The sequence below is a fragment of the Anopheles funestus genome, chromosome 3RL (genome assembly GCF_943734845.2).
Source record: "Anopheles funestus chromosome 3RL, idAnoFuneDA-416_04, whole genome shotgun sequence".
Lineage (NCBI taxonomy): Eukaryota > Metazoa > Arthropoda > Insecta > Diptera > Culicidae > Anopheles > Anopheles funestus.
Window position 1 is genome coordinate 42889778 of NC_064599.1, and position 16505 is coordinate 42906282.

Sequence of the window (16505 nt, forward strand, 5' to 3'; positions counted from 1 at the left end):
GACAGAATTATGGTTAGGTTAACCGAACCAGTCGATGGTGTATTGAATGAGGTCACCTTTATGAGATAATTTGTTGTTGGTATGGTAAAAGGATTTTTTTTCTTGTTTTAGTTAACATTTTAGATTACAAGTAACATAAATATGTACATGTATTTTTCACATGGTGCATGGGGTCACAATGCACTCTTTGCTTCGTTATGTAATCTATTTTTATTATTTAAGAACGGCCAGGACTTATCACTTTAATAAACTAGTTTGCAGTAGAAAAAATTATTTTTGAAACAAAATTTCTTCATTTAACTGCCATAATTAATATACTGTTCCTCGCGTAATAACCTCTTTTTTGTACAGTTATTTCTCTTTTAGAGAAAACTTTCATGTGCTTTAAATTCAGTATTCAATGAGAATTTTGTTTTACCTTTTTTGTAATATTTAACGTTTAACGTCAATTAAATCAATTAAATCGTCAATCAACGACAAAAAATTTGTCTTTTTAATTTGAGGTTACTGGAATATTCTGCATCTTCATCAAAATTTCATCTTAATATACGAATAGCTAAATTACAGCACAATGAGTAAACTCGTCGTCACACGAAAACGCAAATTCTCTATCTTAAAATTTTTATTTACTTATAAAAAGTTTTGCAATAATTTCTCGAAGACATATAAACTGAGTGATTTGGAATTTTACACAAATATTCACACAATACTACATTTAAGTATCAGCTTTCGTAATATTTTACAATTTCTAGATTCCGATGGAAAAACGTCATTTTTATAAAATTGCTCTAAATTATATAATGAGTCTAATTCCTTTTTTCGAGTTTCTCGACTTATATGTTCCATTTACAATTCAAATATTATTACATTGAATTTTAATCCGAATTGTTTCAACAATTCGTTGTTGTTAGTTTCGAATAAACTTGCAACGATTGTTACATCTTTCTTATTCTCTGTCATTGATTGTTTTGTGTTTATTAAACTGTACCTAAATAAATCCTTAATTAATAAATGCTTATAATAACTAATGACATGGTATCATGATTTAATTACAATGTATTATCTTTTGTTTAAGCAATATTTGTACAACAAATGTTTGTTTATACGAGGTTTTAAACTATTTGTACATAACATATTTTTATAATTCAAATTATTACCGTAGCTTATTTATACAAACATATTAACTATTTGAATTTTGGTACCTTCATTTAAAGAATGTCTTATGGTAAAGAACATTGATCCGTGACTTTTATTGTGACGAAGGCTAAAAGCTCATCGCAACTCTCTGAGAGCTAATTAAATACAGATATTAGTTATTTATTAAATGGTTGTTTAAAAAAACCCCTTTATTAACGTTAAAAAGTGTAAAGAATGACGAAGATATTAAAAAAATCCTTCCTGTACAAGTTTTTGAAAATACAACTTACCAACAATATTCCTGTTATTTTTTAAATTTATTATTATACCTCAACAACAACACTAGAACAAAAAGAATAATCTAAACGAAATAAAAAAAGTATATTTTTTTCCAACTTTACAGTCATCCATGTCATACCTTCTTTACACAGCATGCGCACAAGAAAGATATTTATTTCTAAAGTAATGATACATTTATTTATTTTCAAACGTTTCTTTTTACAATTACTTACATCGAAAAAAGGTTATTTACAATAACAGTGGTAAAAGTTTTGTTGTCTGATAATGACAATGGGTGGTAGTATAACAAAAGTAATGCAATATTACATCGATATGGATGGTTTTTGGTTGAAAATGTCCCGGTACATCGTGTACATCTAAGTAACTGAAATTACAAACTCACAGATGTTCCAATTATGTCAGAAAATGTTCTAAAATGTACATAATGTTCATTGAATGTTGGTTGGTTGTTATAAATTTGCTGCTTAAGTGATAAAATGAGAGAAGATGGTTTGCAGTTAGGTGATGTACAAAATTTAGGGTGATGTCCAAAATGGTGGTCATGTGGAAAGGAGTTTAGAATGTTGGGCATGAAAGGGCACGGAGATAAGGTTGGTGGTTATGTATGAGGGGTTGTTAACCGATGCGATGGCACTACCGTACTCACACGTCCGGCTTGTCCGTAGTTTGTGGCATCGAGTCCATCGCTTCGTCCTTGTTGGCGGGAACGGACAGTGTGTTGAGCGTTGCCTTGGGAGAATCGGGTGTGGTACCATCGTCCGCCCCAGCACCGGCCAGTATCCGTTCGATCTCGGGCTCTGGTGAAGTAGTTTTTAAACTGTCAATCGAATGGTTCGGAGAGTTGGGTGCATTACCTTCCAGATTAAGGATCTCGATCGTACCGTCCTCAGAGGAGGTGATGCGTGTTGTCATCTCGTGGTGAGCGATACCGGTCTCAGCGTCCCGCATCAGGTCTTCGGTTTCCTTCATCAGATCGTCCGCCATCCGGTCCGTGTCGTCACCGAAGCTTTGCGCCTTGGTAAGCAGATCATTTTTCATGTTTTCCATCTTTTCCGTCTCTTCCACACTGTTCTGCTTGGAGCCCTTCAGCCGAATGATCTGATAGTCCGGGTTGTCCGGATCATCGTGTCCATTCGCTGCGGGCTGGTCGTCTTCATTGACGTGATCGGATTTATCTTTTTTGCCACCGAGCACGTTCTCGATCTCGTGCGTAACGTTATGGACCGCTTCCTTCATGTGTTCACCGACGTCTGTGGAAATGAATTAAAGAAAGTCGGATTTATTAACGAAGAGTTAACAGATACTGTTATTTCATTTTTTGTTCATAAAAAAAATCAATTCTTATCCTTCAAACACATATTGCTAAATCACGTACATACATTCACAAACGTTACGCTGTGGCTAAATGGCATCCTAGAACCGGAAGCCATAAATAGGTAACCTGTCTGCTTACGCTCGTCATCCAGAAGGCGAAAGCGCAACACATGCTTGAAGTGAAAGGATATGCATAAATCTATGCTGCTTTTTTTTCATCGATCCCACAATGTACGCAACAGAAAGAACCTCTTTACAAGCAGAGAAAGAAAAACAAAATATCAAAGAGAACAATACTCTCTTTGGGTCTGCCAAAGACCGAGCCGAGCCCTTTGGGAGCTTTTTCAAACAGGGACGAAGACGTGTATTACATTAATTAGCATTCAACCAGCTTGAAAACGAGGGATTTTTTTTGGCGCACACATGGAAATTAAAAAATCATATAAAAAACTTCGCTTTTCTTGTTTCTTTGCTGCACCATTACCTTTGTATGCGTTTTCCGGCCCAATATGAACGGTAGCTTTAGAGTTTGTAAAGCGCAAAAAAAAAACACATTTACAAAAGCAACCCGCTTGGTAAAAACCACAGCGGTATGCTAAAGCACTGGTAAATGCCGGTCTTTGTGTTGGTATCCGGTCAGACGATTTGCGGTTGCTTCAAGCATGCGGATGAAAGCGGTTGCATTGCAGTGGCGCGCTGTGTAACGAGGGTTTATTTTGAGCAGCTATTTAAAGCTGCTATAATAGATTTTTCAAATTATTGTGCGCACCGATTCATAGAAAATCACGTAATTACTCTAGATTAATGTACGATTTATATTTCAAATTTATACAGCAAAACCATTATTCAACTAAACAACTTTTCACAAATAAAATTATTATACCTCAGTTAGAATAACTTGCACCAAAATAATTTATATATGCGATCATCTTATTTTTAACACTTTAGTTAAATTTATAACACAATTTTCCTTTGGAATTTTCTTCAATTCTCCATTATGAAAGTGGATTCTTAATTTTCGTCCAACTTTTTGCTCATTAAAACGTTGTTGACCTTTGGTCTCGGTTTGTGTAGCGGCTGAAGAGACCATTTCAACGGCCTGCTGCAGTAAATGAATGGTAAACATCATACCTTAGGCCAAGCAACACTGTAACGTTCTTTACCCAGTTTTGGCGCAACAAGTTCAATAGACACTAGCAACATTCAGTGATAGTAGAGTTACTATATTTTCATACTCTAATACATACTCATCAAATAGCTTATATGTATAGTTAATTAAACTTTCATTGCGGTTTTATAAATATGAGATCGATTGATCGTTGATAGAATCACCAGCCGTCGTCAAAATTAAATAATTAAAATTGTAACATGTTCATCAATGTTTATGTCAAACTGATGTTTGGAAATGTGTAGGCCTATGTTTTTTTCGGTATTACTGAAGAACGTTGAACTGCCTTGACCTGTGACAAGGATATTCATCAACGCCACGCCCAAAAGGTCATCGACAGAAAGCGTAACGCGAACGCACCGTACCTAAAACATGCATAAGGAACACGTGTCCCAGGTGTACTTTTAGGCACTCCGGTTGGGTAATTGCGTTGTTTGTTCCTATGAAAAAGGGTACGAGAGCAAAGGGGAAGAAAGTGAGTGAGGAAACGATAGCCAATTGGGAGTGAACCACTATCGGGAAATGGGTAATGGCGTCTGGTTTTTGGGTTGCACGATCAATACCTCTTAATGGGTTAGCACACTGAAGTGTGCCTCGAAAAAGTACGGTCATTGAAAGGTTGCGAAACTGTGGGCAACATTTTTAAGCATCAGCTGAATTAGTTCCACTAAGAGGGAAAGTGCGGTTACTTTTCCCGTCATTATTAGCTAACACCGCAATCTATTCATAACTGGATCCGGAACTGATAAAAGATATTCTTAGAAAAATTTTATTATCACTTCAGAATCTTTTCCTTTGTGCTCGATCATCAGCAAAGTGTTGAAAGTAACGTCTTGCGTATTTCAAACAGCTTAAGGCTTTAAGCAAGGGCACACAAATTCAATTACCTTCCCTGTCTCGTGGGACATACCCGTGCGATAATTCCATTATGCTTTGGTTTATCTGTTTTTTCCACGCTTTATCCTTTTCCTAGTGAGTTGCTCGTGGCAATGTGGTTTACTTGTTGTATTTCGTTAGCTCATTGTTTATTTATTGTTTCCGAGGTATGGGATAATTTCGGAACTAAGGCTCATATTTTTTGGGACAAGACAATGTTAGGGCTATGATGTAAGAATGATAAAGTAGTGCCAAGAAATGTGCGAGAATTATTAAAATTAATGGAAGTCATAAATTAATTTGATAACATCTGAAACAAAAATGAAACATATGAAAAAAGCAACATTAAATAATAAAGATAACATATTTGTTATTAAATATTAGATATCATATAGCACACAAAAAAACATACAACTACAAAGAAAACAAAACATGTAAGTTCACAACTAACGGACAAGTATCCTTTTCTTTTGAAAATGTCAAATCCAATGACATTGAACTTTAATTGAGGTTACCTGAACCGAACAGCTAAACTGTAGAGAACAACTGAATCAAGCTGGCAGGTGCAAAACAAACATAGAAAACAAAGCAAACACACACATAAGAACGGAAAGGCATGCACATTTACGCGCCACAGACTGGCCGGTAGAATACAAAGATTTAACAAACAAACAAAAAAAGTCAGCAACCGAAACACGTGAAATCGATTCTGTCTTCTTTTTTTGCCAGAAAACAAAAACAACCGGAAGGAAATAGGTAAACGAGCCACAATACTAGAGCAAATGTGTCGTCGGTAAAGGGAAATAAAAAAAAAAAAAAAACGTAGGTTCGAAAAAGTGCACTAAAGCGAAAAAAAATAGAAAAAGGCAGCAGAAAAGGAAAATACGAACAATTCAAAAGAAGACAAAATCCCAAAACAAAAACCGAACGGAAACAACAACCAATATTGGAGGAAGCTCATTAATTATTCATGATTTCTCGTCTTTGTCAAGGTTTAAGAAAAGGCATGAAATGTAAAACGACTACCACGCGTGTATGTGTGTGTGTGTGTGTGTGAGAGAGTGAATTTTGATACCTTTTGCCTTGCAGTGACTGTTATGCTTTATATTTCGGGACATTATTTAAAGAAAACGAAACCGAATAGAGCCACTTCAAAGGGACTGCAAATGTCACAGGGGAGCTTTGGATGTTTATTTGTTTTTTGAAGGAGTAAACAAAAAACATCAACAACAAATAGTAACTTTTTAAGAATGCCCTTTTCCTAAACACAACATTCGTTGATGGAGCATATTTTGACTTGTAGTTAAAGATGGTGACGGCAGTGAAGCATTAGTTAGTCTGGTTCATTCCTGGCCATATTGTTAAAAGGGCAATGAATTATGGCGTCTCGCATCTTAAGCTGAGTGGTACTATTTATAAATCTCGTGACATTAGCTAATTATTTAAGTACTTACTAACTATGTAACTCATTCGAAGTGTAAATATTATTTTCCTGACGTGAATGAAAACGAAACAAAATGTTCTTTAAAAGTATAAACAATATGTTCCACAACTGACGAACCTGTCCCAGAACTGATAAAATAAACCAAAAGTATTCCTCTTGCAAGTAACTGAGTTAGCTGAGTGGTAAGCATAGCCCTTGAGTGCAAATCTTATCGTGACAGTTGAGGTAATTCGTTTTTGGTCATAGAATTGCAAAAAAAAAAAACAAAACCAAAAATATATAAAATCAAACGTGAAACTGTGAAATGTTGCTCCATACCCGAAACGATAGCGGGTAGCGTGTACAAATCAAGCCATGAATAAAATTAAGATATGCATCAATGATTAGATTGATGGTTAGCTTTCGGCGGTACCGAAAATGGAATGTAAGCAAGATTGAACCACAGAATGATGAGAATGGTGGAAGGAAATGAGCGTCACCTCGGTGAACAGAGAAAAAGAAGGTAAACGAAAGCATTTTCTCTCTCTCTCTTTCTCTCTCTCTCTCTCTGTTCAACCATCACTTTGAACACGCTAGAAAACGCTTTATGATGGGTCTAGTACCGTCAATGTGAAAATTTGTTGATTTGGCAGGATTCACTTGAGTGGATTTGTGAGCTTTCCCAAAAACCGTTGACCTTTTGCTAAGGAGCAGAATGTTATTTGCCCTTACTGTACGGTTGCAGAGATGTGTGTGAACTTTTAGCATGTGGAAAACCGAAAATAAAAACACATGTTCGAGCCGATATTAGATCAAAATGATCAGAAAAGTCTGCTTATACTGCTAAACCTAATCCCAGCAGGCCAATCAACGGCAATCAAATCAATTCATTTTAGCAAACGAATTGTAGTCCATTTACAGAGGAGGTTTGAAAAATCGCTATCGATCGTACGATGGAGACGCCTGGTGCTTGATGGATGCCAATGAAATGGAGACGCCCAGTGTCCGCTAGCGCAATGGAGTTTATTGCTCGTAATGATACATCCATTCGAGTGCGTGGAACGGAATTGGCGATTCCAGCAGGCCTTCGTTGTTGGCGCTGGTTGTTAAATTGGGTGACTGAACTAACAATGGGTATCGTCTATTCCAGTGCTCCCCAACCTTTTCAGTACCGCGGACCACTTTTTGTTCGACATAAGTATATCGCGGCCCACATGAGACTCTAAGAACGGATTTTTTTAAATAAAACATTATCAAAAAATGTAATTGTTCGCAATCTGACACATCGAGGGGTGTAGAACGATTTCGTCACGTAAAAACGCTTGAAATGGTAAACAATACGTATTAAAATGATCGGTCCAACGACCGAAATTTTTTTCCGCGGACCACTTCTACTTAAGCCACGGACCACAAGTGGTCCGCGGACCATAGGTTGGGGACCACTGGTCTATTCCATCCCCTTTCCCGGGTTTGTTGACCAGTCGGGCGGGTATAAATAGCCGTGTCAGTCAACATGCTGCCAGAATGATTGAAAAGTAAATCGTGTGTGTACTGCTGTCGGATGGCCTCAAGAAGAATGTATTGTTTGCACAGTCTGTCGAACGCAAAGCAAACTCACACGAGAAACGTTACAGCAGGACGCTGTAGGCATTATTATGCAAAATTGGGTATGTTGTTAATTAATAACAAAGAATTGATTCCTTATAAGTAGTTGAAGAAAGATAAGAAACTTAAAATTGAACGCAGTTCGTATGTTATTCGGTAGCGATTATGATTATGGTATCTACTGTGGCTTTGCACAGGTTCAATCGAGTTCAGGCAAAAGTGTGCAATATTTTCACACAAGCAACATCTTTATACTAACATAACCTTATAATAAAGCGAGTATTCTGACTAGGCACCGCTATAAACTTGTTGGACAGTTCACGGTAAATCAACAGAGTCATTCGTTTTGTTCACATTTTTTGTTGAATGAAAATCAAACGGCGGAGTAAATGGGAAAGAAAAAATGTATTAATTGACCGTAACGTTCCGGTCAATATCCGCCTGACCATAGCGAGTTTTAGCATGAAATGCACAAGCATGGTATGAAAATATCTTTAATCAAAAAAACAACAATCAAGAGTAACATTTCTGCGAAGGTTTTTATCAAATAGTTTGTGGAGTTGGTTGTTAGCAAAGGATGGAGAATTCACTTAATTTTTTTAAACATTCACAAAACAATAAAGCTAGATTTAGAAACGGTAATTGGGAATTTGAAATTTGTCGAGTTGCGATGAATTAGCCATTAATTTGCGATGAAATTTGTAAATTGAAGTCAATAGCAAGTTCTCAGATAAAGAGCTGTCGAAACATTACCCTTAAATCATCATTAATTTTTTTTTTAAATTAAGGTATATTCGTCCAAAAATTTATAAGTGAAATAAGTGTTCATTATGATTTTAATTACCTAAAACTGGCTTCAAGGCGCTAGAAAATATTTATTTTTGCCATGATGTATGCCGAGTGAAAAACTATCTATAAATTTTCCGTTTAATTTACTAATAAATAAAACACTTAGGAAACTCTTTATGTGCAAAAACATTCCTTGCGAAAAAAAAACATCTACTTCATTATCATATTTAATCATGAACTTATTAGTGTATGAGCAATTAACACCCTTTAGCTACCAAAATGGGAACATAAATGGCACAATTCACACTTGCATCGAGTGCATTAAGTAAGCTTGCCTACCATTGATTGCCGCTTCACCGGCATGGAGCACATCGTTGGCGGTTTTGCTGGCTGCTTCTTTGGCTGTCTCGATGACACCACCGGGACCACCACCATTGATTAACGGGGAACTGCTTGCACAACCCATCGTTTCGTTGCCAAACGTTATGCTTCGTAAAGATCACGTAGTACGTAGAGACTTCTATCGTGTTTACCCGTACACCCGTGTATATGGGACGATAGGGACCACTGATAAATTGCACTTCACTTTTGAACTGGGGTGAAACTTTGCCCCTTTTCAGCACAGCTCACAACACGGACAAACGGATAACGAAGGCGATTGCGAAGCCGTTGACTTAACTAATTGTCTTCAATTACTGGCCCACTGGCCCCAATGGCAGAATGTTTGCGAGCTGCTGCTAGTAGATTGATTTTCTCAGCTGCACCGCTGAGAAAAGTTGCATCCGAAAATGGTGTACCGCTAGAGTTTGTGTGTTTGTTTTTGGAAATGATTTCAATTTCTCATTCGGATAAAGTTTCGCTAGACTGAGATCTTCTAATTGATACCACTGCACATATGCCACTAAGTAACCGTTAAGAAACTCTTCGAGGGCCAAGGGTTTAGTTTGTCGGGTCGTTCAGTACGTTACCCTTCTTACGGGATCATTAAAAGCTACGCTTCACGATTTTGCACGGTTCTAACACTGTTATACGAACGCAATCTGTCTGGACAGCTTTCGAAGATGGAGAAACACGTGGCCGAAAAGTTTTCCTTTCCTGTTGGTTCTGTAAAAGACACAAGCGAAAACTCAATGTCAGTTGAAGTCCAAGTTTGTAATGGGAATATATGGGCCAGCGAATCGGGGGAGAGCGGAAAAAGAACAATCACTAATATACCCTCAGCATAGTTCTATACGAAATTCGAGACGATCCAAAAGTGACGATAAAGTTCGCAAGGTAGTTGATTGATCGGAATTGAATGTTACTTTACGTTTGTGTTTTCCACTTCTCCGCTATGTATAGTAAATTCAAGGATCGATGGATCGAAGTTTATTGTTTCCATTCGATTGATATGTTTTGAAACACACAAATTTCTAAGTGTTGTTCAATACATAAAAAAATCGATTTTAAAATTAGAAGTAATAAACATGTTAAAAGTAGAATAAATAAAAGTGAAAAAATAATAAAGTAATTAAAATAATTAAATTAATTAATTAACAAGTGTAATTATCATTCCAACACATCCATATTTTTCACACAATAATAAATGTATGAAATGGATAAATACTCTGATTGTTAATATGGTTATGGAAGATGGTTAAGCAATATTTGCTTTAATAAATGGTAGTTTTCGTTCAAATGGGTTTTAATACGGAACCTTTAATTCTTTTTGTGAAATGATATAGAGTTAATACAGTTAATTGGAACTTACTGAGGAAGTGATTATTTTTCTAGGTTTCTTTTATAGGTTTTATAATACAATACTTGGGGTGGGAGTTTTCACAATCATTTCGTATCACTTCAATAAACCCAATTTATCGATAAATATAACAAAAACAAGTATCTTTTAATTGCTTAATAAGTTTAAAATGATAAAAAAATCACTCTTGCCATCATTCATCGTGCTGTGATGCCGAGTATATGTAACGAAAAGTGAACCGCATACATTTCCGCATTGTTTCAATTAAACATGACGATATAAATAATGCAGACCACTTTTAGTGCGAAACCACATATTGCCCTGCAAATGGGCACGAATTAAATCACAACATTGTGCAGAAGGCACAATAAATTAGCCCTGGCACACACTCGCGAACCTCCGGGAGCAGGTTCATTGTTTCAACACCTGATGGAACATTGTGGTGTTGTGTTTTACTATCTTTATGGGTTTGTAGTTTAGATATAAACGATGGTAATAGTGGTGGGAAATGAAATATTTCCTCTCCAATTGCTGCACACTCTAACCGCGGTTGTGCTGTATAATTTTTGGACAATAAAATAAAGTCGTTCATTTTCCCATTCAGCCTCCAAAATAACCAACGTAAAAACAATAAAAGGGAAAAAAATCCTTATAAGCTCCCGTTTGGCTCAATGCAAATGGAAACTTTGGACCCCTTTCGGATTTAGGTCAGAGTACAATGGTATCAGGTGACCCAAAAAGGGATGAAAAGTACAGCTAAAAGCAAAAGCGCCACATTTTACAAAGCGAAAACTTCTCCGCGTACGAAAATTGTGTCCCCGCCCTTTTAGGTATCCCTTTCTAAGGCGTAGAGTTGAGGTAATTGGTAATGTATGTAACCCAGATTTGGTGGAGCCATTACCTGTTCGTTTGACTTGTGTTTGACTTTGTTGAAAAAAGATCAATTGTATGAAAAACTTTGAAAAAAATTTTCGATTAGGGATCACAAAAAAGCAAAAGTTACAAGAAACACTATTAGTCACATACTTTTGTCCAAGCACCTTCTAGTCGAAAACGATTAATTCAATAGACTTGAATCATTCAATGCACACTATTACATTTAACTGAAATTACACTTTATCAAATAGGATCACTGCCAAAAGTACTTTTTAACTTCGCGTTGTCGGAGGTCTTTGTACTCTGGAATCACTTACTACCGTCGCGCCTGGCGGTCACAACAAAACTGACCAACGTCCAGACCTCGGTGGAGTCCAAAGGCTACTAAAATAGGGGTTTCTTTCAAAGAATGCTTTGCGTGTTTCGCTTAGGTTCACTACCATTCCCGAGGGGTCAGTTGGAAAAGTTTTCCAAAGACTTTGAACGACTCCAGACCTTCAGCTAAACGTGGGGTCTTCAAGCGGGGGTGAAAAAAACTCGTTGGTCATCAACATGGTATTAGTGTTCGCAGTTTACCTGTGTGATGGTGTTGGATGGTTTGAATTATTTTTTTTCTTGTGTGCGGTCCTAGTGGAACCGTTTGTTTCCACTATCCTGTTGCAAGGGAGGTCTATTTTAAGCCTCAATGTTCGGGTCTCTGCTTGTTTGGTAACGTCTGGCGTCTGGGTGAAACGTTCGGTGTGTGTATGGCTAGGTTGTTTCAGTGTTGAAGTGTACGGCTAATCCTGTAGCAGGCTGGTGTTACAAGGCAATCATGTAATTATATCGTGCCATGTCGTTTCCCTTTCATTGTTGCTCTCCTTCTGTGTGGGTTCTAGAGTTTTCACTTAACCCTTAAGTGAGGTGTGTTTTTAAAAGTTATGTTAAATTTAGAAATATTTTTTGATTACTTTTAATTTAATCTCGATTTGTTGTTGAAGTCCTTAAGATATAATAAATATTTAAAAACTCTAACTATAAATGAAAAAAGGTTATAAATTGTAAATTTTTCTTTCTACAACAATAACTCCGCAGGAAAGCACTTCTTATTGTTTGTGGCATTTCAGCATCCGATATCTTGACGTGCCGTTCTTCAATTTCCTGGACTTTTATTAACTTGAAACATGAAGTTCTGGTAATGACCGAGAAGGGATTAGGTACCGAAACAGTCGTAAGAATTGTGCTTCTACCTGCTGTCCGGCCATACATTAACAAACGAAGATCTTTCATATCCATGAATCCATATTTATAATTGTCTTTCCATATCTTTGAAATTGCATAACATTATCTCTTCATTGATTTAAATTTAGTACTCTTCTCTTTGTTTTCAATTTTATAATATTTATGTTAAAATTTAGGTGATGCAAACGACACGTTTATGTTCTTATCCTGCTCATTCATTTAGTCAAACTTCAACATAAACAAGGTAAGATATGAGTCCCTGTGTCCCAAGTATTAAGGGCACGATTAAGTCTATAATAGATTCGAAAATAAATTCTACTTTTTTGTGCATTGCCGACGATACTGTTTGACCTGTCCTGTTAATCACTAATTTTACCATTCTACCTGTATTAATCAGTATATTACACACATTTTTTTAGTTTTAAACATTTCCAATATTTTATAAATTTTGAGGATTAATTCCAAAGCTTTTCCTGTAAGTCGGTTTTAAAACCATTGAAGAAAATAAGCTCCTCCAAGGGTTATGTCCAACATTAAACGGTGTTCATGAATCTGTCTTACACAGGCCTGATTTTCGGTGGTGTTGCTGGCAGTCATAAGCTATTTGGTGTACGTTTCGCCTTCAAGAGCTGTTGACGAAATTAGCGGAATCGCAAAACTGTTCCGAAAGTCAAGCAGGTGTACTACTACCCGTGACATGTTGATTCCCTAGAAGCAATTTAACATCGGCGGGGGTACGCGTTCGTTCCACTACAAACACATACAGGCAGCAGGGCTTCGTATTTCTCGCTTCACTGCTCTCGTGATAGACCTATATTTTCCCATCCAACGATTGCGAGCTGATGGAGTGAGCGTGTCTTATATGCGACCGAGTGAACGTTCGAGTCATTGGGTAAGCCCAAAACCAAACCCCCGGAGTGGTGATTTTTTGGTGGTAAAAACGAAAAAAAAGGGGTAGAAAAGAGATTGTACGGAGGAACGGGGCTCTTAGACACACGATTAGGCACATAATGTCCGAACGCCGTTGTCGGGAGTTCGTAAAACACCAACGTTTTGGTTTCCAGTTTGGGTGTGTGTGTGTGTGCTCGCAGGTTTGTGGTTAATAGGATCGGTAGCGTCTCCATACACTTATACTCAGAAACGGCCTACAGTAGTAGTATAGAAACGTCTGTGGAAACGGGAGCAAATCAGCAGATATGGCAGAATGTAGCTGCTCTTCTACTATGTGGTCTTACAAATGGACTTTAATTAAGCATTAAGCACGCGGAAAAAAAGGTACAACGGGAGACATGTACACACGGGAACGAAAACGTTTCGCAACCGAACGTGACGCAATTAATAGCTCTTTGGTGAAAGAGAATGAAAGTTGCTGGCTAACGTTTTCTATGAGGTCAAAGATGAATGTTTTGCGAAAAGTAACAGAAATTTTGTTTAATTTACACGCATCATTTACTGCAACATACAGACAGACGTATGAATCAACATTATTTTTTCGCTTTTGCTTACTCTCGTCGTGACATGCATGTGATTTCGATATTTATACAAGAAATGACATCAATTATCTTAGTAACTCTAGAGTATGCAAGAAAATACATGATGATATGATATGAAAGTATGTTTTTATTTATTTATTTTTACTCTTCATTCTTGTGTGATTTTATTGTATTTTATCTCAAACAAATTTTGAAAAAAATTCCATCCAACAGCTGGTATCACACTGGTAACAGCTGGTGTAGCCACTTTCAGGAAACTTTGAGAATACTTGTCTATAGATAATATCTTTACAATGGATAATTTTTCTTATGTTTCCTTGAACAATAAAAAAAACAATTTTCATTAATAAATCTACTGAAGAATTCGGTTACATTGTTCCTGTTTTGTGGTACTAATTTACTTCCAGAGCACCCTTAACGATTGGCGAAAGCAAAAGTAACCAACTTATATCCTTGCTATCGCTATTTAAGTGTAAGCAGAAGGTAGAAATTGTGTCACAGTTTGATGGTTTGTAATAAATCATCACCACCATATACCACGGATTGCGATCGTCTGGTGGTGTTCAAAAGTGGAAAATAATTGGGTGCACGATGGGTAGAGAAAGTGCGATAAAGAAAAAACCAATGATGATTTACCCCCGTTTATATTTCTACCATCACTACACGGTAGAAAAGAGTGTTGGTTTGACCGCAATACACGTATGGATGAAGCATTCCCTTACATGAAACCGAACAAAGCGGGGGGTTCATTAGTTATAGAGATTTGTTTTCACCGTAGGGACCACACATGTGATGCAACTTAACAGCGTTGATTAGGTTCTCTGTTGATTGCCATGTTATTTTATTTATAAAAGCAAGCTCCATTTGAAAATGGGAAGCAGATAAAAATAATGTTAAAAAATGTGATATATTTATCCGTAAAACATGTAATCAAGGTCAACTTGTACGAATGCCCTATAAATGTCAGCAAAACAACGAATTTAGTTTTGCTTATGTTCCTTTAGATTCCTGATGTTCAATGACGTTCAGCGTCATCATTGCAAGCCAGAAACAATAGACAGGACATACCCGCACCGTTTGTCTTGTTGTGGACGAAGAGACATAAATTGATGTTAACAAATGTACGCTAGACATTTAACCTATTACGTCGTCGTCTTGGTTGTCGTCTTCATGTTGATCGGCATACCCCGGACATGGCGTAATAGTTTGGCCGTTATTTCCGTACACTGATGCACGATCGGTTCGGGGGAAACTTTTGCAAAAATTCCATTGTTACAATGGAGGAAGCAGGCCGAGAATGGGGTTTCCCTTTTTTACGACTATTTCGTTTACCTTGGCCGTGGATTGTGTGGTAGCTGACGGAGTTTTTATCGTTTAGTTTCGTGAATTTTTAATCATGGATGCAACCATACCGATGCAGTGTTTTTCTGTTCGAATAAGCGGTCAGGCGATATTTGAATGGTTATAGAACGCTAGTATATCCTCTCGAAACTTTTGAAATAGCGAAAGTTGAGAATGTAAAACAAATTTTTCCCTACCCCTTTACTGAAGAACGAGTATAGGTTTTGCAAGACAAAGTTTGTTCACGTGCAAACACAAATAATGGTGAAAAGTTTCATGAATACGGATAGAAGGTAACAAATGCTTATTGTATATGCCAAGTATTGTAATAAGAAAACTGTTGAAGTGTTCAACAGTAATGGTTTAATGGACTATTATGGTAGATTAATTCATTTAAAAAAATCGAATTCGTTTCGATGTGCTTTACTAAAAAATAAAATTAGATTAGCAATGTAGCAATTAAAATATTGTTAAATATTATTTTAAAACTATTCTATTACCAACAAGATTGTGTATATTATTCACCTTTTTTGGAGATAAGTTTTCGAACTTTACCATGGTTTACAAACGATTAAATAAGGTTTTTCAAAAAGTTTCACTAAAGGATACATTTTAAAACAATTTGTTAAATAGTTATTATGACCGCCCTTCGAGATAATTTACAAAAATTCCCGTATGATCCGGTTGTAAAAAATGCACTTGCTTGTCTACAATCGATAGTAAAGCGTTTGGTTTATATTTGAATTCACTGAAGGTGAGCATTTCGGATTAGTTTCATTGCACGTGCAAACCATTAATTCCGCTCTTTCCAGCAAGCATACCATACTGCTGGATATTACTCCTCACGCTACTTGCTTAATTCTCGTCTTAACCTTGCCCGTGCGAGGCAGGTAGGAGTACATAAACACACACCAAAAAAAGTCAAAAGATCACGTATAGGTGGTTCACTGCATCTCACGAAGCATTGTGCCCATTTGCATTCGGTTGTGCAAGTGCACGGTTAGAGAAAATCGATAACCACCAGAAACGTGCCATTGTATTTTCTGTTTTCCCCTGCTGTAAGGCTGGTAGGGCGTATGCGGATACGGAACTTGCTTTCATGGTTAGTGTTGACGACTGTTGGCGATATTAATCGGTGAATCGACCGGTGCTAAGCATCGGGAACACGCAGACTGTGCGGTCCGTTCCGCAGGGTGATGAATAAATGCATCTCCATAGGGTGTT

General features: G+C 36.9%; 1 protein-coding gene across 5 annotated transcripts; it reads right to left on the reverse strand.

Moving 5' to 3' along the window:
* Positions 1–137: 137 nt before the first annotated feature.
* On the reverse strand, positions 138–15707 carry LOC125771583 (uncharacterized). Of its 5 annotated transcripts, none has more exons than XM_049442342.1 (4): positions 11252–15707; positions 8952–9716; positions 2292–2687; positions 138–2234 (listed from the first exon to the last, which is right to left on the reverse strand). In XM_049442342.1, the coding sequence occupies exons 2-4, from the start codon at positions 9076–9078 to the stop codon at positions 2080–2082; spliced, it is 678 nt and encodes a 225-aa protein (XP_049298299.1). In that variant the 5' UTR covers positions 9079–9716; positions 11252–15707; the 3' UTR covers positions 138–2079. The 5 variants fall into 5 exon arrangements, with proteins under 5 accessions (XP_049298299.1, XP_049298300.1, XP_049298297.1 ...); XM_049442343.1 differs by having other exon boundaries at positions 2319–2687; positions 11252–13982; XM_049442340.1 differs by having other exon boundaries at positions 138–2687; positions 11377–15707.
* Positions 15708–16505: the final 798 nt, after the last annotated feature.

Bases quoted from the DNA above. Each gene is read 5' to 3' on its own strand.
- LOC125771583 (XM_049442340.1), bottom strand. From the start codon at position 9,078: ATGGGTTGTGCAAGCAGTTCCCCGTTAATCAATGGTGGTGGTCCCGGT. The intron at 2,688-8,951 runs GTAGGCAAGCTT...TCATTTCCACAG, and splicing joins CGGTGAAGCGGCAATCAATG to ACGTCGGTGAACACATGAAG.